We start from the raw sequence: 27735 nt of genomic DNA, 5'->3' as shown, positions 1-27735 counted from the left end.
GGGGGTCGGGTTGCGAGAGGCCAATCAGCGTGTAGCGTAGGACGGTGAAAGGCCAATGAGCGCGCAGTGTGAAGCTGTGGGCGGGTGTCAGAGGGCGCTCAGGTGAAGGTATGCACGCTGTGTAGTTCTTGCTGTCTGGTCATTGTGTGAGTTGTAGTGCAGAGTGCGGGGGCGGGGGATGGGCCGTGGTGTCGGTGCGCCTGCAGTAGTGCGGTCACTGTGGTGATGATGATGCGGGTCTTCTCCGGCATTGCATAGAAGGCCGCCCACCCATTTCTCATCGGCGTTCATTCTCAGTGTTTCTCCCGTCTATTATTCCTTCTAAGTACCTGCGTGGTTGTGTGGGGGCCATACACCTATCAATAGGATCGTTCCATTTCCGTGAATGATAATTAGATGTACTGAGATCTTCATTGATTTTGATTGTCAGAACGATCAGCCAAATATTGCTGATTTCTGATCTATAAACGGATATCTGTGTGTTTTATATTGGAAAGCTGGATCAATGAATGATCGTTTTTAAAGCTGACACTATGATCATTCAATCGTTCGATGTGTCTAAACTGACATGGATACTAATTGCAATCTGCAGGCCCTCCATTTTATTCATTGGCTGAGCTTTCCATCTGTTTCAGTGCTGGAACATTGACCTGTCATGGCGAAATATCTGACCAATCAAATGATTATCTGTGTGTGTGTCAGACATCCAATTATCATACAGACTGATCTTTATAGGGTGTGTATTTCAATCAATACTGTAAAGCTGTATATAAAAAAACGTATTCCTGTGGCATCCACACAAGTGATGATGCAGGAATCTCTCCCGCCGTGTGATTGTATTCATCCCTCCCCACCAGAATACACAGATCAGCGCTGCATCCATTGGCTGTAAGTACTGATCAAATGCTGCATTCCCAGCAGGACCGTTCTATAGACGCTGGCAGGGCCGATCCGCCCTATAGGCTGACTATGCAAGCCGCTTAGGGCCTCACCCTAACTCGCTGGCTGCATGGGAGAAGAGGTAAGAAGTCGGAACCCCCCCCCCCCCCGCGTCTCATTTTAACTACTTAAGGACCGGACCAATATGCTGCTACATGACCCAAGGGGTTTTTACAATTCGGCACTGCGTCGCTTTAACAGACAATTGCGCGGTCGTGCGACGTGGCTCCCAAACAAAATTGGCGTCCTTTTTTCCCCACAAATAGAGCTTTCTTTTGGTGGTATTTGATCACCTCTGTGGTTTTTATTTTTTGCGCTATAAACAAAAATAGAGCGACAATTTTGAAAAAAATTTTTTGCTGTAATAAATATCCCCCAAAAACATATATAACAATTTTTTTTTCCTCAGTTTAGGCCGATACGTATTCTTCTACCTATTTCTGGTAAAAAAAATCGCAATAAGCGTTTATCGATTGGTTTGTGCAAAATTTATAGCGTTTACAAAATAGGGGATAGTTTTATTGCATTTTTATTATTTTTATTTTTTTTTTACTACTAATGGCGGAGTTTTTTCCGTGACTGCGACATTATGGCGGACACTTCAGACAATTTTAAAACATTTTTGGGACAATTGTCATTTTCACAGCAAAAAATGCATTTAAATTGCATTGTTTATTGTGAAAATGACAGTTGCAGTTTGGGAGTTAACCACAGGGGGCGCTGTAGGATTTAGTGTTCACCTAGTGTGTGTTAACAACTGTAGGAGGGTGTGGCTGTAGGAATGACGTCATCGATTGAGTCTCCCTATATAAGGGATCACTCGATCGATGCAGCGCCATAGTGAAGCACGGGGAAGCCGTGTTTACATACGGCTCTCCCCGTTCTTCAGCTCCGGGGAGCGATCGCGACGGAGCGGCTATAAACGAATAGCCGCGCCATCGTCCCGGATCGCTCCCTGAGGGAATCCGACCGCCGCATGTAGCGGGGGGGTCACGATCGGACCCCCCACCCGCTAGAAGGCAGGGACGTACAGGTACGCCAATGTGCCTGTACGTGCCATTCTGCCGACGTGTGTGTGTGTGTGTGTGTGTGTGTGTATATATACGTGCGGCGGTCGGGAAGGGGTTAATGTAAGATGTCATTTCCGACAGCAGAACACCCCCTCCCCCCGTTTCACTACTTTAATGTGACATGTCACTGGCGCCCCCCCCCACGCACTTTTCAACTTGACATGCCATTTTGCTTAGGGCCCCAGGGAGGTCAGGATCGGCACTGAACGCTGGTCTAATGACAGAGGGGCACACACGTCGAAGATTGTCCACTTTCTGCTGAAACTGACACATTATGGCAGGAAAAAACTGTCTTAAAGCGGATGTCCCCTGGAAAAAAAAAGATATTAAAAGCCAGCAGCTACAAATACTGCAGCTGCTGACTTTTAATATCAGCACACTTACCTGTCCTGGAGTCCAGCGCCGTCCCTAGCAGAGGATGAGCGATCGCTCGTCACTCTGCTGCCCCCATCCTCGGTGAGGGAACCAGGAAGTAAAGTGCTCCGGCTTCACTGCCCGGTTCCTTACGGCGCATGCGCGAGTCGCGCTGCGCTGACTGGTTCCTGCTGTGTTCTGGGAGCCGAAGGTTTCCCAGAACACAACGGGGGGACAGGATCTGACGTCCTGCCCGCAGTCTACCTGCAGACTGTGTGGCCAGAAGTGGGTGCAAATACTGGAGGGGGGGAGAGTTCTGATGAGTGGAAGGAAGAGGGTGGAGCTTTGCTTTAATGTCCATGTTAATTTTGTCATAATGTTTGTCGGCGGCATATTCCCAGTCCTAAAGGGCCACTGACAGCCTCCCTCAGTACTGCATCTTGCACCCGACTACTGCTGGAAAGGCTCAAGTGTATTTAAGGGCTCTTTAGTTCCCTGCCCTGGGGATTGGCTTAAGGCCCCTAAATATTCAAGGCAACCCCTCCTAGCTTCCGCCCACTAGTTCCAGAATATTCTCCAACATTCTAGAAACGGGGAGGCACCAGAGAGCTGCCAGATTGAGTCATCCAGCCCTGGACTCTAATGACCCAGATTCGATGACTCCCTGGGACTATAATTTGCTTGCTCAATACTAGTGGCGCGCACACACTAGAGGGTGCTACACTTATTTAAAAAAAGGTTATTGTTTCTATCAATATCTGTTGTTATTTTTCCTAGAATTCAGTAGCACACCATGGACGGCAGAAGTTACCCAAATCCATATCCGGATTACAATGGAGAAGTGTCACCTGCCTTCACGTCTTCTGGGCAGGTGAGCTAAAACTTAAGATTTTGACTAATGTTTTTATTCCATAAGTTTGACTAATGGAGCTTTAACTCCTTAGAGCCGGTTCACACTGAGGCGGCGCGACTCGGCAAGGCGATCTGAAGACGACTTCAAAGGCGACTTGCAAAATGACTTCTGTATTGAAGTCAATGCAAGTTGCCCCGAGTCGCCCCCAAAGTCGTACAGGAACCTTTTTAAGTCGGTAAATATAAAATTTTCACCAACACTCCCCACTTTCCATCCTGTCCCCCGCTGCAGATGACACTAGCCATTGTGATGCCATTCATTTTGAGGCAATGTGGCTCCAACACATGAATTGCAATGCAGTGGTCCACTACAGCGCTGAAAATGGTGTATGTCAGTTTTGGTGCATTACTAGCCCATTTGAATGCACTGCCTTAAAGCAACGTTTGGGGAAAAACGTGTTGTAACACATGGTTGTTAATGCAAGTCATCAGAAAGCCAAGGTTTCAATGAGCCATATAGGTTGTAAAAATATCTACACAATAAAATGTGTGAAGATTCACTTAAATTATCCAATCATGTGAAAAGAAATTCCCATATATACATTTTTCGTCTGCACATGATTGGGTATTTGAAGTCAATCTTTTCATAATGCTGTTTCAGAGTGCTGATCAGCAGTCACGTGATCCGCCGTCTCTCTCCTCGGCCTGACAGCTGCAGTGGGCGGGGCAGAGGATCCCCTGCTGACGTCAGCCAGGAGGGGAGGAGGAGAGGCAGCCCAGCCTGCTGCAGCTGTCAGGCCGAGAGAGGAGAGACAGCGGATCACGTGACCGCCAATCAGAGCTCTAAAACAGGTATATTGCAGCATTATTTTTATAAGGCATAGACACAGGGCATATTGCATTAATACATAGAGAGGATTATGCCATTTTAACCATAATTTGAGCAGCAGGAGGGGGTGGGGAGCAGAGCAGCACGGACTTGGAGTGGGGAGACAGGACAGAGCAGGTCTGCGGATGACAGGCATGTAAACTGGCCATGGTGATATACAATGGTCAGTTTACAGGAAGGAGGGTATAGCCAGACAGGTATTGCAGGTGATAGAGGGGTCCAAATGATACAGCACAAGCATTGTGATGTATAACATACTTTAAGGTAACAGGATTTTTTGGGGGGTTAACAAACACTTTAAGTCAGCCTCGTAGTGTATTTCAAGCTCTGAGAAAGGCTAGGGAACATATTAATGTATGCAATCGGAGAGGGATAGAAAGGGGTGGGCATGTTCTAGTCCAGCAGGCAGGGCTGACAACACTGGTTCGGATATCAGTGCCACTAAGTCACTGTAAGACCCCTTCCACACTGTAGCGTTTTTTAGCGTTAAAAATAGCACTATTAAAACACTCTCCATGCATCTCAATAGACCCTTTCACGCTGAGGTGTTGCACTAGCAGGGCGTTTAGAAAAGTCCTGCAAGCAGCATCTTTGGAGCAGCTTTTGGGCACTAAAACAAAATGCTCCAAAAACGCCCCTCTCCACTGAAATGAATTTTAAGCGCTGTAAAAACGCCTAAATAGCGCCTATAATCCACTCTGAGCTGTAGAAAAGTCACATGATCTCCCACAAATGTAAACGTGCAAGCAAAAACAAAGCATCTACAACAGCAGGACTGAAATTGCCCATGCTTCAATAACGCTTGAAAAACTCTGTTAAAACGCCCGCAGTGTTGCGTTAATTTTACCGCTATCGCCCTTAAAAACGCGGTAATAGTGCTAAAGGCGTTTTAGGGCGTTTTTGCAGCTCCTCAGTGTGAAAGGGCTCTTATCAGAGGAAACAAAGTCAAAAGCTCACTGGATTTCTGTCTTTCATTACTTGCAGAATTTTAAATGGATAAAACATGGGGGAAAATTTGCAGAGATGTATGTATTGAACATGTGTTTGTTTTTTGTTTTTTTTCTAAATGATTTTTAATTTTCTATATCGTGCATTAGCAGAGCACACATTTGCTTGAAGGTACCCTGTTTCAAATTGGTGTTTAATAATTTTTCAGCTAATTGCTATTTTTCATTAACAGTTTATTCTCTTTTTTTTACTCCTAGCTGACTCCTGATTTTAAACATCTATTGAACAATAAAGTCCGAGAGCTTCTCCAACACATGGAACATGGCCTGAAATCTGCAGATCCGAGCGACTTCACTGTGTACACAGGCTGGTCAGGTAACATTTAAACAGGTTCACACACAGACCTAGAAAAATAAATGAATTCAGGGATGTAAGAAAAATGCCACCTTGCTCTTAGGCCCCATGCACACGAGAAGCAATTACAAACGCCTCTAAACTCACGTTTTCAAAGGCAAATACCGGCGTTTGAAACGCCCGTTTTTGCCGCGAATTGCGCTGCGTTTTGCCGCGTTTAGCGGCGTTTTAACGCGTTTGCGGCTGTCAGCGTTTATCTCAAAGACATTGTAGACTCTCCCAAAGCTTTGAAACGCAAAAAAAAAGCTTCTGAACCCAAAATTTTGCGTCTGAAAAAACGGACATAAACTCAACTGCTTTAAAACGCCAAAAAACGTGATTGTGTGCATGGACACATAGGATAACAATAAATGTGTTCAGGGGCAGTTGAAAAAAAATGCCCAAATGCCTTTGAACTCGAGTTTAGCAGCGTCTCGTGTGCATGGGGCCTTAGAGTAACTTTGCCTTCTACACGTGTGTGTGTGTGTGTGTGTGTGTGTGTGTGTGTGTGTGGGGTTTTTTTTATTTTTTGGTGAGTTCATAAACAAGCAATTTGTTTTCCCGCATGAGAGCTAACTAGAGAATGGATTGGGCAGAAGCAGCGAGGACTGTGCAGCAATGTCAAAGGAAAAGATCCCTAAGCCGCACATCACCAAGCACCCATGTGCGTGAATTGAGACTAATGGCAGCCTCAGCCTGGACTCCAGTCAGGCCACGCCCTCAACAAGTTTGACACCATCCCTTGGCGCTTAATCACTGGGTCCTCATAATTGAGCTCCAAGGGGTGAAGTGAAAGCGGTAGTTCACCCTCCTTTCCATCATTAGACCATTAAATTCGGCATCGTAGCGCGAGCTACGGTATGCCGGTCTTAAATTTTTAATCCCCGTACTCACTGTGCTATCGATGATTGAAGAATCCGACTCCCGCGGGGAATGGGCGTGCCTATGGAGAGGGAGGATGATTGACGGCCGGCTCTGGCACGTCACGCTCCCCGAAGACAGCCGGAGTAGGTCTCGGCTATTCACGGCGCCTGCGCACAGGCTATGCGCAGGCGCCGTGAATAGCCAAGCCTATTTCGGCTATTTCCGGAGAAGCGTGACGTGCCAGGGCCGGCCGTCAATCACCTTCTCTCACCATAGGAACGCCCATTCCCCGGATTCTTCAATCATCGATAGCACAGTGAGTACGGGCATAAAAAATGTAAGACCGGCATACCGTAGCTCGCGCTACGATGCCGAATTTAATGGTCTAATAAAAAAAAACTTTTTCTTTTTTTTTTTTTTTTTTTTTAACAGGGTGAACCCCCGCTTGAAACACCTTGGGGGCGTGGCCTGACATTGCTGCAGCTTGGAGCTAGGACGGGTTCAGCCATCTATCTATCTCTCAAATCAAATCAGTTTACTCCTGCTATTGATTTTAATGTTGTCTCTGCCTCTTCTAGGAATTGCCTTGCTGTATCTTCACCTGTCGGAGGTGTATGGGGATCCATTATGCCTGCAGAAAGCAAAGGAATATGCCACCAAAAGCTTGCGTTGCTTGAACAAACGAGATGTCACTTTCCTTTGTGGGGATGCTGGACTCTACGCAGTGGCATCTGTTATTTTCCATAAACTGGGATCTGCTCAAGAGGCAGATGATTGTGTAAACAGGTAAGACGTCCAGATCTATGTTTGCAACTAGATCCCTCTAAAACTGACCATATACCACCCAATCAATTTAGATTTACCCAAACTATATAATATGAGGACAATCCATTCTTTAATATCCAATCGGACAGTTGATGAAAGTTCTAAGAAGATTGTACTGTCATACTACACACACAGACATACGTCACTTGATTAACCCATGCAGTACCATGAACGGGGGTGCACCCAATTTTATTCAACCCAATTAAAATTTCAATAATGGTGCCATAATGTAAATGCCAAATTACGTGAGAAACCGCATAACCCAAGCACATCTTTTGGCTCATGTAACTAGTCTTATAGTGTCTACATCTAAAGGAGCAGTGAGATTGTAGACACAAGAGGACTAACCTGTACCCTTCAGACTGTACAATGGCTTTGGCTCTATGCTCGAAAGCCCCGTACACACTAGTATTTATTTATTTTTTTCATTAAAAAAACTTGACGGCTCAGGAGGAGCCGCTGTACAAACTATCCGATGTTGGTACAGTGACCTCCCCTGCTGTTCTATTGTGTTCTGACAGGGAACGGCTCTTCAACCAGAACACTCCGGTCAGCGTTCTGTACTGGCTTCTGTCGGACCGAATCCAGTATACACGGGCTGAATGTTGGGCAGTTTCTGTTGAGCCAGCCGATGCCGCCCATGTGTACTTGGGCATAAGGCAATGTGGATGCTAAAAGGCTTAATCGGGATCCCTGAAGCCCAGTTTACCAACAGTGCGAGCCTCTGCCCATTCATCTACTATTTGCTGATATAATGCAGAGCAGATTTAAAGCCAACTTACCTTAAAAGGTAAGGCAGGTTGACAAAAAGAGCTTTGTGAGAGGTGCAGTGTGCAATAAAATTATAGAAAATATGGTGATGCACATTTTCCATACTTTTATTGCACACTACACCTCTGACGCAGCTCTTTTTAGAGTGAAACATGTTGGTTCCTCCTTGGGTATATGTACTTTAAATTACTTTACTTTATTTTTTTACATGTTTTCACTATTGTTACCTGGTTATTTGAGTGAGATATTGCCTGTCAAGGTAAGTTGGCTTTGAATCTGGCCTACATTATGTCAGAAAATGGTACATGAATGGGCAAAGGCTAGCGGTGTTGGTAAACTGGGCTTCAGGGAGCCAGATTGGGCTTTTTAGCATCCGCAGTGCCTAAGGCCAGACCGGCTTGAATCTTGGCCGGTTCAGCAGGATCAATCAACTTGGGTACAACCAGCTTGTACATACAATCATCGCTAGCGGCTGTTGCAGCCACTAGCAATAATCACGGTCTTCCCCCGCTGCTGTTAATCAAATCCAGTTATGTGGGGCCGGGGGAAGGTTAACCTCCTGTGAGAGCGCTTCTAGAGGGTTTACTGATGCGGGGAGGAGCCACGTACCCTGTTGGGGGGGGGGGGGGGGGACCCCAGAAGATGATGATCGGGTCACTCTGTGTAAAATGAACTGCACAGTGGAGGCAAGTATGATATGTATTTTTTTTTTTTTTTTTTTTTTCAAACGCACAAGGGTTTACAGCCCCTTTTAACATTTATAGAAACAAACTTTGTGCATGAAAGTACACAAACCGATTTATCGCTGTGGTTGACATCCCTACCCAGCTGGCCGCTTGCTTATGGCATTCTGATCTGTAACAACTTTGTAGTAATTACCAGGTGGTGGAATCTTTGCATACATGAAGGGTCCTTAAAAAACATACATTTTGTGAGGAACAGTTAAAGCAGGGGTCTCAAACTCAAATTACCTGAGGGCCACAAGAAAAGTTTTCATATGCCATGGGGGGCCGCATGCAAACTTTCAAACTTCAAAAACAACAGTACTGGTGTCAGCGAACACATTATTACCACCAGCACTGCTGTAAGTGGACGCATTTTTACCCCCAGCACTGGTGTCAGTGGATGCATTATTAACCCTGACCACTACACTGCACACTGACCACTGAACTACACGATGACCACTACACTACACTGCACACTACACACTGACCACTCACCATCAGGGCACAGCACATTAGGTCACAGAGCCCAGCACATTGGGGTACAGGGCACAGCGCACATCAGGGCACAGGACACGGCACATCAGGGTACAGAGCCCGGCACATCAGGGTACATGGGGCGCATCGGAGCACATCAGGGTACAAACAGGGTACATGGGGGCACAATCAGGGTACATGGGGCACATTAAGGCACATGGGGAACATGAGGTCACAATCGGGGTACATGGGGAACAAACAGAGCACATGGGGCTCAATCAGTGTACATGTCAGCGTTTACTTGTTTTTCTTTTTTCTTCACATGCAGAGTAGCGCAGGAAGCGTCTGTCATATGTTCGATTCTCTGTCTCGCGCTGCGGCTGCTCCCCGCCCCCCGGCGGCCCCCCCCCCCCCTCTTCTCTCGTCCATCCCAGGTGATATCACAAGCAAATAGGAAGGGAAAAAAAGGGAGGGGGGGGGGGGGGGGGGCGCCGGGGAGCAGCTGCAGCGTGAGACAGAGAAGTGAACTTATGACAGAGACGCTTCCTGCGCTACTCTGCATGTGAAGAAAATCTACTCCCCCTCCACTTCCGCCCTGCCTGCGGGCCATTTTTAACTGGTCCTGATTACTGTTAAAGTAAACAAATACTGACTTTGTATGATCATATTTCCAATCTCAGTTGATCAATATCTGATGGCTTCAGATGTTTTGGATTGTCAATACATTGTTACGTTTTTGGTAGACCAGACGTTTAGGTCTGCCTTGCATATTACCACTGCAACAGCTTCTTCAATTGACCACCTATAGCTGCCTTTCGCCATGATCTTGTTGGAGTAGATGATAGATCATGGAAGACAGAGTGGAACATGGAGAAATGCTGTGTATACAGAAATATTTGTTGCACAATTTTGCATATTTATAAATGCAATTGCAGTACCTTGTTTGTGTTATTGCATAGGGAAGAGTAGCTGTCTGTGATATCTCTATCAGCCTTCCACCTCTTTTTCCCTAATTCATATTCATCGCTAGGGGGCGCTGCAAAACAACAAAAAGTGTGACTCTTCTAGTGTTAATGTTACTAAACCCACAACAGTAACATCAGCCTGTATATGCAGCATAGCATGCTGGTTATACTCGCTGTGGAACTTAAAGGGTCACTAAAGGAATTTTTTTTTTATCTAAATAGCTTCCTTTACCTTGCTGCAGTCCTGGTTTCATGTCCTCATTGTTCGTTTTTGCTTTCATGTTGCTGTAAATCCTCTCTGTTCTGGACACTTCCTGGTTGCCTGTTTCCTGATGACCACAGTACTGGGAGATTTCTCACGGTGGTCACTAATCAAGGAGGTGTGAGTAAAACTAAACTGGATTGGTGCTGAGGAGTTTTAGACAAAGTATCACTGCTCTCTATTGGCTGACTGCCCTCTATTGGCTCTCTGTACATCAGAGAACCAGGAAACAACAGCAAAAACGAAACTACACTGCAGGCACATTATATGATTGTTTTTTTATCTATTTTTAATCATTTTTAAAAGGAATCAGTTAACTATTATGTCTCTATGTCCTGTAAACAGTCATTTCAGCAAAAAAAAAAATTTCCTTTAGTGACCCTTTAAGGGGTTGACCCTCTGTATTGTGTAAAAAGACTGTTTTATCCTGTATGCACAGATCCTTCCCTTCTGCAATGTCTACCTTGGAAATAACAGACAAGGTAGCCAACCTGCACATGCTCAGTTGTGTCTTTTTTATGCTAGAGAAAACGGTTTCTTGTTCTCAGAGCTAGCCAGGTCCCATGATATTGACATCTCTCGCGTAGTTAAAATCTCCTCCTCCTTCCTGGACTCTCGGCACTGGAGAAACTGTGCAGTTAATCACTGAACGTGGTATACAGATAATCCAAAAAGGTATAGTGGCAGTATTTTAAAGCGTAGGTCCGCCCAAAAAAAAAAAAATTGTTTACTTCCGCCCTAGACCATAAGTAACGTCATGACATCGCTCCATCCTCCCAAGATCATAGAGGCAATCGGACGATCTGGTCTCTGAACCGTTGGATCGTTTCCCAGATGCACCATTAACAGTAAGCCCAAGAAACACCGGCGATCCCTCCCGCTGCTTCTGGAAGCCATCCAGCGGCTTCATAAGAGAGGCAATTGCTGGCAAAAAAACCCCACTTGCAAGCATGTGTGTGTGTATGTATGTATGTATGTATGTGTATATATATATATATATATATATATATATATATATATATATATATATATATATATATATATATATATATATATATATATATATATATATATATATATATATATATATATATATAAAAAATTTTTTTTTTTTTTTTTTTTTTTTACTTCCAAATTTTGAAAAAAAAAAAAAGACCTGTATAAATGACAAACTCATACTAATTATTATATTTCTTTTTTGATATTTGTAGAGTGCTTCAGATGCATTCAACTGTGATGAAGCTGGACTCCCGACTACCAGATGAGCTTTTGTATGGCCGTGTGGGCTACCTTTATACTTTGATGTTTATCAACAAGTATTTTGGGGAGGGAAAGATTCCTTACCAGTATATGCAACAGGTAAGAGCCAGTTTTATGCTATAATCTTCAGTTTAATATGTGAGATTCGTGCATTTCATTGCTTTATAGCAGCGGCCCCCAAACTACTGTATGGGCTGCTGGATACTATAAACTGACCCCTGCAATACAAACTGGAGGGCAGGTGACGATTACAGAGTGGCAGTTAATGCCAGTCAATGGCAAAACAGAGCGTTCAGTGTCCTAGCATCAGTGGTCATTAAGAGGCATGGTGCCCCATCCTTGTTTATTAATCAGTAGGAGAATCGTAGTGCTCGTTATTGGTGTTTAGTGATAGGTATACAGTACCCAACATTGGTTTTCACTGACACTCATCTTGTAGGCTCCATGGCCTCTGCCGCACTACTTGGCAACGTCAAGACCAGGAATATGGGGTATTCCAATGGAAATATCTGTCAAAAGCCGTTTTGGAACTTGTCCCTTTTTTTTTTTTTTTTAGATATTTTTTTCTAACTTCTGTTGTGATTACACAACTTGAAGTAGTATTAAACCTCTCCGATGTAGACAGTTTGTAATCCCCCCCCCCCCTTAACGTAGTTGTACACTTCAGACATGAAATATGAACAAACCATATCCTTCTATAGTGTGTACCATTTCTGTCTGATGCTTCGTTCCTCTGCTATAAGCATAAATCGTTTCTAACACGTTTTCCTAACACCAAGAGAAAAATGGGGAGGGGTCTCCAGCTGACTGACAGCCTAGACTCTGTTCATGTGTCCTTTCAGCTCTCCGCCCCCTTTTTTTGAACTCTAATGCCCTGTACACACGGTCGGGATTCCCGACGGGTCAAAGTCCGTCAGAAATCCCGATGAGGAAAATCGAGAACCTGCCCTCCCATATACACGAGCAGGTTTTCCGACAGGAAAACTCGGAGAGCTTTTGGCTAGGAATACCGGCCGTGTGGATGCTCCATCAGTTTTTCTGCCAGGTATCCCGGTGGGGGAAAAAAGAGCGGGTTTTTTTTATTTTGTCCAGCGTTTTCTTCTTCTTTCCTCCCTATTTTTTTTTTTCGTTGGAAAAACTGTGAGGAGCATACACACGGCCGGGATTCCCAGCCAAAGGCTCTCCTCGCTGTTTTCCTGTCGGGAAACCCGATCGTGTGTACGGGGCATCAGACAAGCTTTAAGATTCAGCACTTTGATTGGATGTAGAGAAGACTGCAGATGGACAAGTACAGCTTTTGTAGGAGGATTTGTTTCCTCTCTGTATCACCTGAGGTCAGTCACTTCCCTGTAGTGTATACAACCACTTAAAGGGACATTTTTCTGTGCTGAGAAACAATGTCCTTTACTGACCTTCTTACAAAAATGCCAATTGCCATGCAGTTATTTCTGATCCCTGACTTCTGTATTTTGATTCTCTGACCTAGAATAATCATGCAGCCAGTGAAATCAAAGCAAAGGTTAAACCCTTCATTTACAAACTTGTTTTAATCCATGACTCAGGAAATATTGAAGCCGCTATTTCAGCCTTGGAGGCAGGCAACTGAGGAAGATGTCTATCTTCTATCGAAGATATAAGTAATGAACTAAGATATGTAACAGATGACTGCAGCACATACCTCTTAGACTTAGGAGTTGTCACTTAGGTGCTGCCTGTGGCCACCCTCCTCGCAGCACCTCTCAGTTGCTTTCCTACAGTGTAATGCTTTGTGTCCTCCGCTACATTTTATAGTTTATTCATTTTAATGATGAAATTATGTGACTGTGGTTTCTGTGGATTGTTCTTATAAACAGAATGATATACTACTTTAAGATCTCTGTTTTTTTTTTTTTTTTGTCAGGTCTGTGAGATTGTGATACAATCTGGAGAAAACATGGCAGCTCACAGACGAATACAGAATCTGAGCCCCTTAATGTATGAATGGTATGGAGAACACTATGTGGGACCAGCCCATGGCCTAGCGGGAATTTACTACTACTTAATGCAGGTAGGTTTACTGACTGGTACAGCTTGTATCAGTGTACAAGCGCTGGCACAGCTCCCTTAGGGGTATCTTAACCATTTGTGGACTGCATACAGCAGTGTTACTGCAGCAGAGTGGCCCTGCTGTGCTGGTTCATGTACGTGATCCAGCATTTCTGGGTAGGGGGTAAGCGCATGCGTGGTCGGCTTTGCTGACATTTGCTACAGCACAAGCTGATCGGGGGGGTTCCGATCATAAATCATCGGCTGAGTGAATGTCAGAATAGACACTGTGTAGGTAAAAGCAGGGCTTGCCACTTTCGGCAGCGATGTGCTTCTTTTTTAACCTTAATGTGTTATTAAACACTGCTGGTACACTTGTACCTACAGGTAAGCTTTAAAATAATATAGATGAGCTGCAGCGCTTGTATAGAAAATAAATCCAAGGGATGGTATTTGACACAGTTCACAAAATGGTTAGTAGGAGGCGAATAATAGAAGAAACCATCACCATCACCCAGCCTCTTAACCTCCTTGATGTACCCTCATTACAAAGGCCACATAAGCATATGAATGATAAAGTAAGCCCTTCAATCTCCATACATCATAATCTTGAGACAGCAAGATGTAATATAGGTGCACCAACCCCAGGTAACCGCTATCCTTTTAAAAAAACGCTCCAATAGTGATGACCACAAATGTTTCATCCCATGTGGATAAAAGGAGAAAAATCTCATTGTGCGGTATATTAACCAGTGTTTGTTTATGGATAGAAAATGGAATAAACTTACATGTTCCAATTTAAAAAACAGACCTGTGTTTGTATAAGAATCCAGCAGTCCCCACCAGCAAAATAGCCACCATACAGCAGCATTGCATCACCGACTCCTCCCTACATCATTTTGTCACAATGACTTAGTCAGGGGCGTGGTTAGATGGACACTCTAATGGTTTATATATGTGGGACAAGATAATTGAAAGGCGGAAGTGTGCAACTCTCCAAATGGCAGATGTTGTGAAAACAATTATGGCCATTAGGACAGCAGCATTGTTCTTTAAAAAAAATGCATTTATTATGCTGAATAAAAGTAATTTAATAGTTAAAAAGCATCAAAACGAATAGTTAGTTTGACTGACGCACACCTGAAAGTGCCATTTACTAAAAATAAGCAATATAAATTAAATACAAAAATAACGCTCAGACGCAGCACCATTTTGTGGACAAACAGGAGGTATTTCATTAAAACCATAGATGGATATCTAAAACCATAACAATTTGAAATTTATAATGATTAACATCTACATTGCTGTATACAACATATTGGATGAAAAAAAATCATAGCTTATTCCAAGCAAAGGGACCTATAAAAAAAACATTGCTCATGCAGAGCTGATAAATGCATTCACATTCCACTCTATGTTCATACCAGAGGGGCTGTAAGTTTCAGCCTTATAAATCCATTGGTTCTCCACTTTCCGGTAAACTTATCTATACCCAAAAACACAGTCCCCTTAGGCATCCGATGGGTGGCATAATAATTGCAAGAGAATTTGCTTTGGGTATGCATTTTTGATGTTTGTTGCATGTTTCTTCAGTCTCACCTGGAGTTTATGAATAGTACGACCTATATATTCGAGCCCACACGGACACTGCATAATATAGACTACGTTTTTAGTGGTACATGTTATAAAGGGTTTAATTGGGGAAATGGTCCTGAGTGGAATTGGACATAAAGGAATCTTTTCTAACTCCTTTCTGCATTAATCTGGCAAATAGAACATTTCCTACATTGGGGGGGGGGGGGGGGAGATATTGTGGGGGAAAAAAAGATAATCTATTGAGGGGTGGGCCATCTATTACATTTGGAGCGACTTGGAGTCTAATGCCCCATACACACGAGCGGAATTTCCACCAGCAAAAGTCTGATGTGAGCTTTTCATTGGAGAATGCGACTGTGTGTATGCTCCATCAGACTTCTGCTGGCGGAATTTCCGCCAGCAAAAGTTTGAGAGCAGGCTCTCAATTTTTTCAGATCGGAAAATCAGTTCATCTATATGGAATTCCGACGGGGGGGGGGGGGGGGGGAAACATGCATGCTCGGAAACAATTCGACGCCTGCTCAGAAGCATTGAACTTCTTTTTATCGCCCCGTCGTAGTGTTGTACGTCACCGCTTTCTTAACGCTCGAAAGTTCAGAGTACTTTTGTGTGACCGTGTGTATGCAAGTAAACTTTTATACGACAAATTCCGCTCGTGTGTACAGGGCATTAGCGGTGGAGCCCCTCTAAATACCACTGCTGATACCTCCTGGAAGGAGAGGTCCCGCAACCCTGTCATTATGAAGTACATTCCAATGTTTTCGCAAGATCTTTTTTGATGGCATATTGCTGGGTAGAATAAGTAAGTAGTAAAGAAAGCATGTTTGAAGGTATCAACAGGTGCAACATTTCTTTAGAACCAACAACTCTTCTCTATCGCTCCCTGCTGCACGATCAAATGCTTGATCAAATTCCATCACAACATAGATTGTGTTGGCTTGTGTTTTAATAGATGGTGTGTGTTTGTTTTTTTTTGTTTTTTTCCAGCAGGTGATGTTTGGGAAATTTTGTGGTGTAGGATGGGTGAAGGATACCTCCTGTGTACTAATGTTTCCTGGTTTATGATTAATTGCAAACATAATTTTTTTTATTTATTTTTTTCACTTCAGACTATGTGTTATGTAAGCAGCGAAAAGATACAGAGCCTCGTTCGTCCCAGTGTAGACTACGTCACTCAACTGAAGTTCCCATCTGGAAACTATCCTCCATGCATTGGAGACAAGAGAGACCTGCTAGTCCACTGGTGTCATGGTGCCCCTGGTGTTATTTATATGTTAATTCAAGCATATAAGGTGTGTAAACAAGTTGCATTTTTGTGTATATACTGTAATTATTGTGAACACATGCATGCAAGAGTGCTGGAACTTCCAAACTGAACTTTTAATATTCCAAGCTTCTTTATGCAAAGATATTATTACAGTGTTCTGTAACATGTTACTGTCTTGTCACCACTGAACAGATATATGGTAGTCTGGGGCTGCACCAGTAGATTTATCTTTCGTTTTGTCAAGGGGCAACCAGAAAGCCTTATACTCTCCTGAACCTCTGCTCCAGCGGCAAACAGAACTTCCCCACAATCCAGCAGTGGACTAATCCTGACATCCTTCACGTCCAGAACAAGTCGAAGGGAGTGATAAAAAGTCCACCACACAAGACCGCTAGACCATGGGGGGGAGGGGGGGGGGTATAGCAGGAGCCGGCCTTGTATTGGGAGGTTCAGAGGATTAGGTAAGTATATGTCCGCTCTCCAATCCTCTAGACCAGGGGTGTCAAACTCAATTTCATCGAGGGCCGCATCAGCAGTGTGGTTGCCCTCAAAGGGCCAGTTGTATCTGGGTCGCACTACATACAGAGTTTAGCATTACGTCAGGATTATGCTACGTACAGAGTGCAGGGTTCAGCAGTGCAATACGTACAGAGGGTAGGAATTCAGGGTTGTACTACGTGCAGAAATTCAGGGGTGTGCTATGTACAGAGGGCAGAGCTTGGGGGTGGGCTGTGCCCAATGTGCAACATCTCACTTTCACCCCTTCTCCTGGGTTCTGACCCCTGCACCCAGCACTCTGTCCCCAACTCCCACCTCAAAACGCATCTTCCTATACACAGAAAAAGTCCCCCCACCTCCCAAAGCAAACCAGGCAGGTCAGGAAAGCATGCACCAGGGAGGTGAGGAGAGCACACCCTGGGGGTACGATGCTTTTAAGAGCCCAATTTCTCATTGTGCCACATGAAAAGATTCAATCTGATTTGTCAGCTAACAGCTCCTCTATGCTAAGCTGCAGTAACCAAGCATAGAGGTGCTTGTTATCTAATCCACAATGTACTGCTTGCTGAGCTTACCTTCCGGGAAGTTCAGTCACTGGGCTCCCTCTGCTCAGCTGCTCATACCTCCCTCTTCCAGGCGGGCGCGGCCTCAGGGGGTCAGGCACATCCCTTTCCCTTCCACTCAAGCAGCAGCCTGCAGGAGATAGGCTGGAAAACTGCTGGGGGAGGTACATGCTGGATCCACTGCATGCGCTCAGCTACACACAGTACTGAGGAGTAGAGGGAGGAAGTGTTTACTCCGGTTGCCAAGGAGACCTGTTTCGTGTTGGCAGCAGAAAGCGGCTGTGAGAAGAGGAAGTGGAGGCTGGCGTGCCGCTGTGCGGGCCACATTACATGGCCTGGCAGGCCGGATTCGGGCCGTGGGCCTTGTGTTTGCCACCCCTGCTCTAGACCAAAATGAGCAGTTAACCTATGCAGTGCATGCTCAGCCCCACCGCATGAGAAAATAAAATTTGACCCGAGTTCAGCTTTAATCTATAGTCAAAATGTAAAATTGTACATTTCGTTTCCACATTGTATTTACATTTATTTTTAGTCTACTCTTTATAATTTGGACAATCTTAATGTTGGACATTTTTTTTGAAGAATTTTACACATTTACTTTCTTGAATTCCGTGGTAAATGGTGTTCCATACGTCCTATAAGTGGGCAGCTGTGTCAAACATTTCAGAGAGCCTGCCTTCTGAACTACAGAGATGCGGAGAGGTGTTTCAGGAGGCCGAATCATTACAGGAACCAGTGCTTGTAGGTGCCATGGGATATTTTGTCCTTGGAAATAAGTCAAGTAAATCAAAGGAAATGAGCACAGGATAAGCTGAAAAACATTTAGGGAATCGAGGAATTTGTGGAAAGAGATGGTCAGCAGACAGACCAAACTCGCAACACAAAAGAAGATTTTTCAAGTAGGCTTATATTTTGATTGTCAAAATAATTGTTTGTATTGCTATTACAATGCTGATGTTATAAAATTTAAAGCATTTCTGTTGTGCTGGGTCCAAATGCCGCATCCTATTCTGCTAAGCTTTGCCCCTCCACATTGCATGGTGGCTAATGCAGGGATTGGTACTATCACTTCACGCAATTATGGACAGCGTGTGAAATGTATTTCCTTCCCGAGTGTTTTCATGGTATGAAATCAGAAGGACAAAGCGGCTTCGCTGTCTGGTCTCGTTCTACATCCTAGTTTGATACAGCTAAAACAGTTTCAGAACGAGTATCTCTGGGGACACTTTTTTAGAAAAGAGTCTCAAAGCACTTTAAAGGGTCACTAAAGGAAAAATAATTTTTGCCTAAAATGAATGTCTGCAAGGTAGACAGAATAGTGTAATGATTCTGTTTAAACAAGTAAATACCTATTAAATTCCTTCACCTATATCGCCTCCGGCGTTCTAGTTTGTTCTCCCATTTACTTCCTGGTTTGCATCATTTGTTCATGTAAGAACTACATTTCCCAGTATGAATTGCGGCACGCCCAGTAATTCACACCTCCTTGAAGTCTCTAACACGTAGAGAGCGTCCTGCCACACAGATGTAGTTCCCAGGAGTGGGTGAGCACATTACTCACCACCGCAGTAAAGCCTCCCATCACGGTGGTGAGTAAAATCAGACAAGCAGGAAGTGAAGAGAACAGAGAAGAAATAGAGCAACTTCTGAGCAAAAACGAACAATGAGGAAGTGAAAAGAGGAGTGTCTGCAGGTAAAGGATGCTTATTATGGGGGAAAAAAAATTCCTTTACAACCCCTTTAACCTATTTATGGGATCAGCAGGTCTTTTAATTTAGACAGTATGGCTGATTTACTAAAACTGGACAGTAGAAAATATGGTGCCGCTGTGCATGGTAACCAATCGGCTTTTAACATCAGCTTGTTCAATTAAGATTTGACAATAAAACCTGGAAGTTTTAGTAAATCATCCCTAGTGGTACAATTCTGTGTTTTGCTCTACTAGTCTGTGGCAGGGAATTGGCCACCCTGGCTTTGGCCAATTATGGCTCTTCGTTTTTGGCGCGCTGTGATTGGCCAATCATCAGCGCTCAACGCCGCAGTGAATTATGGGACGTTTTACGTCACTCGAATTTGGCGCGAACGACCCGTTTTGTTCGGGTTTCGTCGAACGATCAATGTTCGAGTTGAACATACGTTCGTATCGAACGCGAAGCTCATCCCTACTCTTCATACTCGGACGCTATGGGATTTGTCTTCTGTATTCAGCAAAAAACCTGCTTGATCCTGTTCTCTATCTCCCCCTGCTGTTTATGTCCCCAGTGCAGTTGTGGATTTTGCAGAGCAGTGTTTGCAGCTCAGTTTTAACTGCGTTTTATATGCTGAGCATTTCCTCCCGATTACCTCTCAACAGCCCATGTGACTATAGAGTAACAAGTGGGCGTGTACACAGTGGTAAATGACAGCCTGCTCCCTCCCTCCTCCATGCCCATTGCCCGCTAAGCACAATGGGGGTGGGATATTGCATCTTGATGGAGGCTTCACCTCCCTGTTATTCTAAGACACAGGCTGGAGTGGAGTGACACAGCCTGGGACTTGCAGAAAAAAATTATAAAGATATGATTTCAAATATATAGATTTTCTCTGGCAATTAAATAGTTTATTGATATTTTATGTTTGCTCTGTATTCCAAAGGTGTGTGTGTGTGTGTGTGTGTGTGTGTGTGTGTGTGTGTTTTATTTTTTTATATGTGACCAGCAGCAGAGGACTAGAAGCTCCTCATGCTTATGTTTTTATACAGACAGGCTGGGAAAGAGCTGGGTCATTCAAATAATTAGTGCCATCTCATCCACATACAGAAATAGAAGGGAAAATACAACTGTGTGTGTGTGTGTTTAGTATCACTTTAATTCTGCTTCTCCTCCAATAAATGTTTATATATATATATAATATAACTTTTTTTTTTTTTTAGCTTTTCAAAGATGAGCGGTACTTAATAGCTGCGGCACAGTGCACCGATATCTCCTGGCATCGAGGTTTACTGAAGAAGGGTTATGGGATATGCCATGGAGCAGCTGGGAATGCTTATTGTTTTCTTGCAATGTACAACCTGACACATGATCTGAAGTATTTGCACAGAGCATGCAAGGTATTTGTCTCCTCTAGATTGTCTACAGTGCATTAAGGTGTAATGATTTTGTCATTGATGCAAACGATCTGTGGCTGGTAGTGAAGGTTTTAAGATTTAAATAACCCTACACCAAAAGTGCAGACACTGCAAAGGAAGTCCGCTGAAATAAATGGTTGTGTAAACGCTCTCCTTATGCAGGATGACTGGGTCTGTTGGGCATCTCCACAGCTCTGATTTATGCACAAGCTATATACAGCATAGTGATGATGATGTTACTACTACTTTACAAGGTTATATCTAGTTTTGAAAAAGGCATTCAATACACATAAAGTGGATTTAAATCTTTTTTTTTTTTTTTTGTCTATTGGGGAATGTATTTAAATGCAAGTTCTGTACACGCCCCTCTTAAAGGGAGAAACAAATATTAATAATTAGCCGTGTGTGTGTGTGTGTTTGTTTTTTTTATTTTTTTTTATTATACACCATTAACCGCCTGCTGACCGCGCTACGCACTTATAAGTCAGCAGAATGGTACGGCTGCGCAAAGCAACATATGCTTTGAATTTCGCACCGTGCGGGCGTGCGCCCCTGCCACAAGTTCCGTGACTTTTGTTCCAATTTTGTTTGGGAGCCACGTCGCACGTGCAATTGTCAGTTAACCACTTAAGCCCCGGACCAAAATGCAGGTGAAGGACCAGGCCCCTTTTTGCGATTCGGGACTGCGTCGCTTTAACTGACAATTGCGCGGTCGTGCGACGTGGCTCCCAAACAAAATTGGCGTCCGTTTTTTCCCACAAATAGAGCTTTCTTTTGGTGGTATTTGATCACCTCTGCGGTTTTTATTTTTTTGTGCTATAAACGAAAATAGAGTGACAATTTTGAAAAAAATGCAATATTTTTAACTTTTTGCTATAATATCCCCCCAAAAATATATAAAAAAACATTTTTTTCTTCAGTTTAGGCCGATACGTATTCTTCTACATATTTTTGGGAAAAAAAAGCGCAAAATTTATAGCGTTTACAAAATAGGGGATAGTTTTATTGCTTTTTTTTATTTTTGTGACTGCGACATTATGGCGGACACTTCGCACAATTTTGACTCATTTTTGGGACCATTGTCCTTTTCACAGCAAAATGCATTTAAAATGTATTCTTTATTGTGTAAATGACCGTTGCCGTTTGGGAGTTAACCACAGGGGGCGCTGAAGGGGTTATGTTTCACCTAGTGTGTGTGTGTGTGTGTGTGTGTGTGTGTGTGTGTGTGTTTACAACTGTAGGGGGGGAGTGGCTGTAGGAGTGACGTCATCGATTGTGTCTCACTATAAAGGGGATGACACGATCGATGCAGCCGCCACAGTGAACCATGGGGAAGCTGTGTTTACACGCGGCTCCCCGTTCTTCAGTTCCGGGGACCGATCGCAGGACCCCAGCGGCGATCGGGTCCCGCAGCTTCGGACCGGGTCGTGGGCGCGTGCCCCACGGCTGGGTAGATGTACAGGACGTGCCGGTACGTCCATCTGCCCAGCCGTGCCATTCTGTGGACGTATATCTACAGGCGGCGGTCGTTAAGTGGTTAAAGCGACGCAGTGCCGAATCACAAAAAGTGGTACAAGTCATAAGTTTATCATATTGGTTTATAGTCGACAATCACAGGTAAAACAAATCTGAATAAATATTTGGGATATTTACAACCCTGTTTTTATAACCATCCTTCCTATGTTATCTGAATAAATGCTCTACTGCATACTAACCTGCAATTCTCTTTGCTAGTTTGCAGAATGGATTTTGGATTACGGTGAACATGGCTGCAGGACTCCAGACACTCCATATTCGCTATTTGAAGGTAAGATGTGATGATCTCTCTTGTATTTAAAAGGCCTGTAATATCTGCTAGAAAACACAATACCATGTGTGAAGTTTGTAGATTTCGGGAGGTGAGGGGAGTGTAGAATCCCACATCTGTTTCACTTGCCCAATCTTTGAAAGATGTAGCACACAGGTTTCTCTAGACTTCTTTATGGGTGACAACCATTGGTGGGACTCAGAAGATATTCAGGTCAGAGTGCAGGGATAATATTAATTTTGAGAGTAAATTGACATCCACACTCTACACTGATTTCTGAAGTTGGGCGTTCAATGTTTCTCCTTGTGGTTTCCCTACAAGCTTTGCTACATAGAAGCCCCTCTTCCATATATTGATGAGAGCTAAAGGCCCCCAGGGGCGCACATTGTAACGATCGTTGTTGCAGGGTGTCAGTCTGAAACCCAGCAACACCGATCTAGGTAAAGAGTCTCCGACGGAGACTCCTTGCCACGTGATCAGCCGTGTCCAATCACAGCTGATCACGATGTAAACAGGAAAAGCCGGTAATCTGCTTTTCCTCACTCGCGTCTGTCAGATGCGAGTAGAGGAGAGCCGATCGGCTGCTCCTCTGACAGGGGAGGTTTGTGCTGATCGATTATCAGCACAGCCCCCCCCCCCCCCCCCCCGAGGATGCCACTAGACCACCAGGGATGCCCACCACAGGTATGCCAACCTAGACCACCAGGGATGACGATCACAAATAATGGATGCCAATCAGTGCCCACAATGGGCATCACTGATTGGCAGGCATTATTGTTTGGCATTCATTAGTACAACACATACATTAGTACGTTAGTGCCACCCAGCCGTGCCGCCTTATCAGTGCCCGTCAGAAGGAGAAAACGTACTTATTTACAATGTTTTATAACTAAAACCAAAAAAAATATTTTTTTTCAAAATGTACATTTTTTTTTTTTTTTTGCAAAATATAAAAATCCCAGAGGTGATCAAATACCACCAAAAGAAATCTCTATTTGTGGGAACAAAATGATAAAAATTTCGTTTGGGTACAGTGTAGCATGACCGCCCAATTGCCATTTAAAGTGAAACAGCGCGGGAAGGTGTATAAGTGCCCTGTATGGAAGTGGTTAAAGCGGAGATCCGATCTGAATTTTTTTTTTTTTTTTTTTTTTTTTTTTTTTTGGCCATTTACATTGAATTGCATAATGCATGCCATAAAAGATGGTACTAGATCCGCAATCAATCATCCACTTGCCTTATTGGTTGCCATTCTATGTGTGGGCATCTGAAGCCCAGTACATTTTTTTTTTTTTTATTTTTTTTTTTAATTATATATATATATATATATATATATATATATATATATATATATATATATAAAAAATATATGCTTTTGTTTTCGTGCAGTGGTGCATGCTGGGTCTCGATCTCGCGCGTGCGCACTAGAGCGGTGCAGGTTGTTTGTGGTGGCGGCTGAGGAACGTCCCGCCCCGTTGTTATGACAACAGAGATAAAACAATGCACACAATTGAACATGGCACCGTAAACAGCCTGATTACCGAGCCTGTTTTTCAGATTCGGTGGTTACGAGACTAAAACTTTTTTTTTTTTTTGCTAGAAAATTACTTAAAACCCCCAAACATTATATATATATATATATATATATATATATATATATATATATATATATATATATATATATATATATATATATATATATATATATATATATATATATATATATATATATATATATATATATATATATATATATATTTTTTTCTAACACCCTAGAGAATAAAATGGCAGTCATTGCAATACTTTTTGTCACACCGTATTTGCGCAGCGGTCTTACAAGCGCACTTTTTTTGGAAAAAAAACACTTTTTTGAATTTAAAAAAATAAAACAATAAATTTTGCCCAATTTTTTTATATATTGTGAAAGATAATGTTACGCCGAGTAAAATGATACCCAACATGTCACGCTTAAAAATTGCGCCCGCTCGTGGCATGGCGTCAAACTTTTTTACCCTTAAAAATCTCGATAGGTGACGTTTAAAAAATTCTACAGGTTGCATTTTTTGAGTGACAGAGGAGGTCTAGGGCTAGAATTATTGCTCTCGCTCTAACGATCGCGGCGATACCTCACTTGTGTGGTTTGAACAGTTTTCATATGCGGGCGCTACTCGCGTATGCGTTCGCTTCTGTGCACGAGCTCGTCGGGACGGGGCGTTTAAATTTTTTTTTTTTTTTTTTTTATTTAGTTTATCATGTTTTACACTGAAATAATTTATTATCACTTTTATTCCTATTACAAGGAATGTAAACATCCCTTGTAATAGAAAAAAGCATGACAGGTCCTCTTAAATATGAGATCTGGGGTCAAAAAGACCTCAGCTCTTATATTTAGACTTAAATGACAAAAAAAAAAAATGTTTCTTTAAGACTTCCGCCCAGTCAGCTGCCGAACGGACCCGATCGCCTCCGCCGCTACCGGCGGCTCCGGTAAGCGGCGGGAGGGGGCCCCCTCTCCCGCCACCGATAACGGCGGAGACCGCTGTTATCGTTTTACAGGACCGTTGGCACTAAAGATGGATACCTCGGTTGTGGCAGCAGCTGCTGCCGTTACCAAAATATCCATCTTTAAAAACAGGACGTCTTTTGACTATGGGCCAGTAACCAAGTGGTTAATCGCGTCATTTCATGTGTTGAAATCCCGCAATTTTTTTGGGCACAGAAGGGTGCACAGTCTCCTGTGAAATTATGACACTCCTTTCCCAGGAGTCTGTGCGGCTTAGGTTGAAGAGGAATAGTACCGCAGTCCAGGAAGAAGGCAGATTAGGATTTCTGCCTAGCAACAGTGATTTCAAGGCATGTAAAAAATTTGTATTTAATTTTTTGAACTTGGTTAATCATATTTATAGGAAGCTGGTGCTGTATTGTTTTTTTAATTTAGGGTGGAACTCCGCTTTAAAAACGTGCGGCTGTTAGAAAGATGTGTGTGGATGCCATCAATTCTTAATGGCACCCCCACGCAATGGAAACTGCACTGCCACAATTCTCCTACAAAATAACTTTCACTATGTCCTGAAAAGCTTAAAGCTCCCCCCCCCCCCCCCCTTTTTTTTTTTTTTACCATAACTGTGTGAACTGGCTTCATCTAGTCTCATAAATACCGTATTTATCGGCGTATACCGCGCACTTTTTTGCCCTTAAAATCAGGGCAAAATCGTGGGTGCGCGATATACGCCGATACCCGTGCTGTGTTTGAACCACTGCGCCGTCATATACCGAGCGCAGTACACTCGGGTATAGTCGGGCAGGCTCGGCTCCTCTCGCGGTCACGTCCTGTACGTCCTTTACGTGAGAGGAGCCGAGCCTGCCTGAGTGTACTACGCTCGGTATATGCTGGCGCAGTGGTTCAAACTCGGTGTGGGGAGGACACCACGATGGCCGCAGAAGGACACCGGACGAGGACGACGGGCAGGACACCGACGAGGGGCATCCAAACTATTTTTTTTTTCCAGGAATTTTCCTTCAAGTTCGGGGGTGCGCGCTATACGCCGGGGCACGCAATAGGCTGATAAATATGGTAGATGTCAATACAAAGAGAAAATTACGGGGTCCACTGATGGCACACCTACTGTTTTATGCAAGTTAATTCAGACCACTCGCCCTGATTAGGTGTTGCTGCCATTAGCCAGGCAGACTAAGCAAAAAGAAGGGTAAGAGAAGCCTCAGATGAGGGAACCCTAAGGGACCTTATTTATTTAATAAACTGTTCTGAATGAATTCAAACCTCAGTAGAATCTTTCTCTTTCTCTTTCTTTTTCTCTTTCTCTCTCTTCCCCCCCCCCCCCGGGAAATTCTTTCCCAAGAGGGTTACCTTTTCGGCCACGTTCCTGAGTCATACACTCGGTGTCCATAGACGCCAAGTGTTTGACTCAGGCCCCGCCCCCCAGTGCCTGCGTCATTGGATTTAGTTGGCAGAAGTGGGAGCCAATGGCTACGCTGCTATCAATCTATCCAATCAAAGCCGGGTCTCCGTGGAGAGAAGGACGGTAGGGACGCACCCACGGAAATTCTGGGCTCAGGTAAGTAGAACAGGGGGGACCGGACACTACAAGGTTTTTTGATTTTTTTTTTTTTTTCACCTTGATGCATAGGATGAATTAAGGTGAAAAAAAACATAGGTTTACAACCCCTTTTTAGGCTGTAAATAAGATGTTTTGGCTTTTCCTCCTGCAAATAAAGTTTGAAGTTCAGGATGCTGATCAAGAAGACTAAATGTTGTTTTCTTTCTTTTATCTACAGGGATGGCTGGCACAATTTATTTTCTAGCAGACATGCTGAATCCTACAACGGCCAAGTTTCCCGCATTTGAGATATAATAGTGTTTTGTTCTGTGCAGTACTGGAAATGAGGAATTGTGTTGCTGCTTCTGATGCTTTCTTGATACCCCCAGAAGAGGCAGATAATGGCATTAAGCTTGCTTTGCTTACTTCATCATAGATGTCACATGTAGCTTGTAATACACTGGATACTCTGTTAAGCTAAAAGGCTTTGTACATATATGTACTGTATACACAGGGATGAGATCTGTTCCCTATAGTACAGTATGGAAGCTACCTTATCCTACTTTCCTTTTAGAAGGAACACCAGTCTGTCTGAAAATTTAAATTGTCTTTTATTAAGAAAAGGTGGTAAAATCACTAATAACCAGTTAACAATTTTAATGGCAGTTTAAAGGTAAATAATGTCCTCTTGGAGAATGACAGGGGCAGCACCATGGCAGCTGGGCGTTTTTTCTAATTCAGATCTGCTTACAACTGAAGGGAAAGATTCACTAAAAGTAGCTCAGATTTAAAATCGGTAGGAATAATTGAATGTAGCTTTTCCGAAATAATGGAATCCTATCATGCAGACATGTTAACGTCCATATTTAGCAGAGATCTAGATACTTATTGCAACCTTCAATGCTTGTGCCAGGTAAGGGGTATGTCTCACTAATGTGTGAGCAGCTTACCATTCCCCCTTTTATTAGGATATTAACGCGTTACTGAAATGCTGCAGTCAGTATTTTTCATTGTGATTTGGGGAAATTAACGATGTTTCATTCTTTGATCTTTCTACTTTGATAAACTGTAACAGGTTTGTCCCTGCACACTACTAGTTTTCTTAGAGCTGGAGAAGCACTATTTATGGCGCATTTAAAGTATTAATTTAGTGGAATCAATAGATAAAAGGCACTTGCAGACATTACATTGTGGTCATTATGGAACAAATCAATTGATGAAAAA

General features: G+C 43.4%; 1 protein-coding gene across 3 annotated transcripts; it reads left to right on the top strand.

The window, feature by feature from the left end:
* LANCL1 (LanC like 1) lies at positions 1-27735 on the top strand. Of its 3 annotated transcripts, none has more exons than XM_040357449.1 (10): positions 1-108; positions 3141-3234; positions 5310-5427; positions 6888-7095; positions 11543-11690; positions 13492-13638; positions 16322-16504; positions 20452-20628; positions 22381-22453; positions 26750-27735. In XM_040357449.1, the coding sequence occupies exons 2-10, from the start codon at positions 3157-3159 to the stop codon at positions 26824-26826; spliced, it is 1209 nt and encodes a 402-aa protein (XP_040213383.1). In that variant the 5' UTR covers positions 1-108; positions 3141-3156; the 3' UTR covers positions 26827-27735. The 3 variants fall into 3 exon arrangements, with proteins under 3 accessions (XP_040213383.1, XP_040213384.1, XP_040213385.1); XM_040357450.1 differs by lacking the exon at positions 1-108 and adding an exon at positions 126-146; XM_040357451.1 differs by lacking the exon at positions 1-108 and adding an exon at positions 1002-1021.

The sequence above is a fragment of the Rana temporaria genome, chromosome 6, assembly GCF_905171775.1.
Source record: "Rana temporaria chromosome 6, aRanTem1.1, whole genome shotgun sequence".
In the NCBI taxonomy this organism is placed as follows: Eukaryota; Metazoa; Chordata; class Amphibia; order Anura; family Ranidae; genus Rana; species Rana temporaria.
The sequence above is the reverse complement of the archived record's forward strand: the minus strand, read 5'-3'. Positions and strand labels throughout refer to the sequence as shown.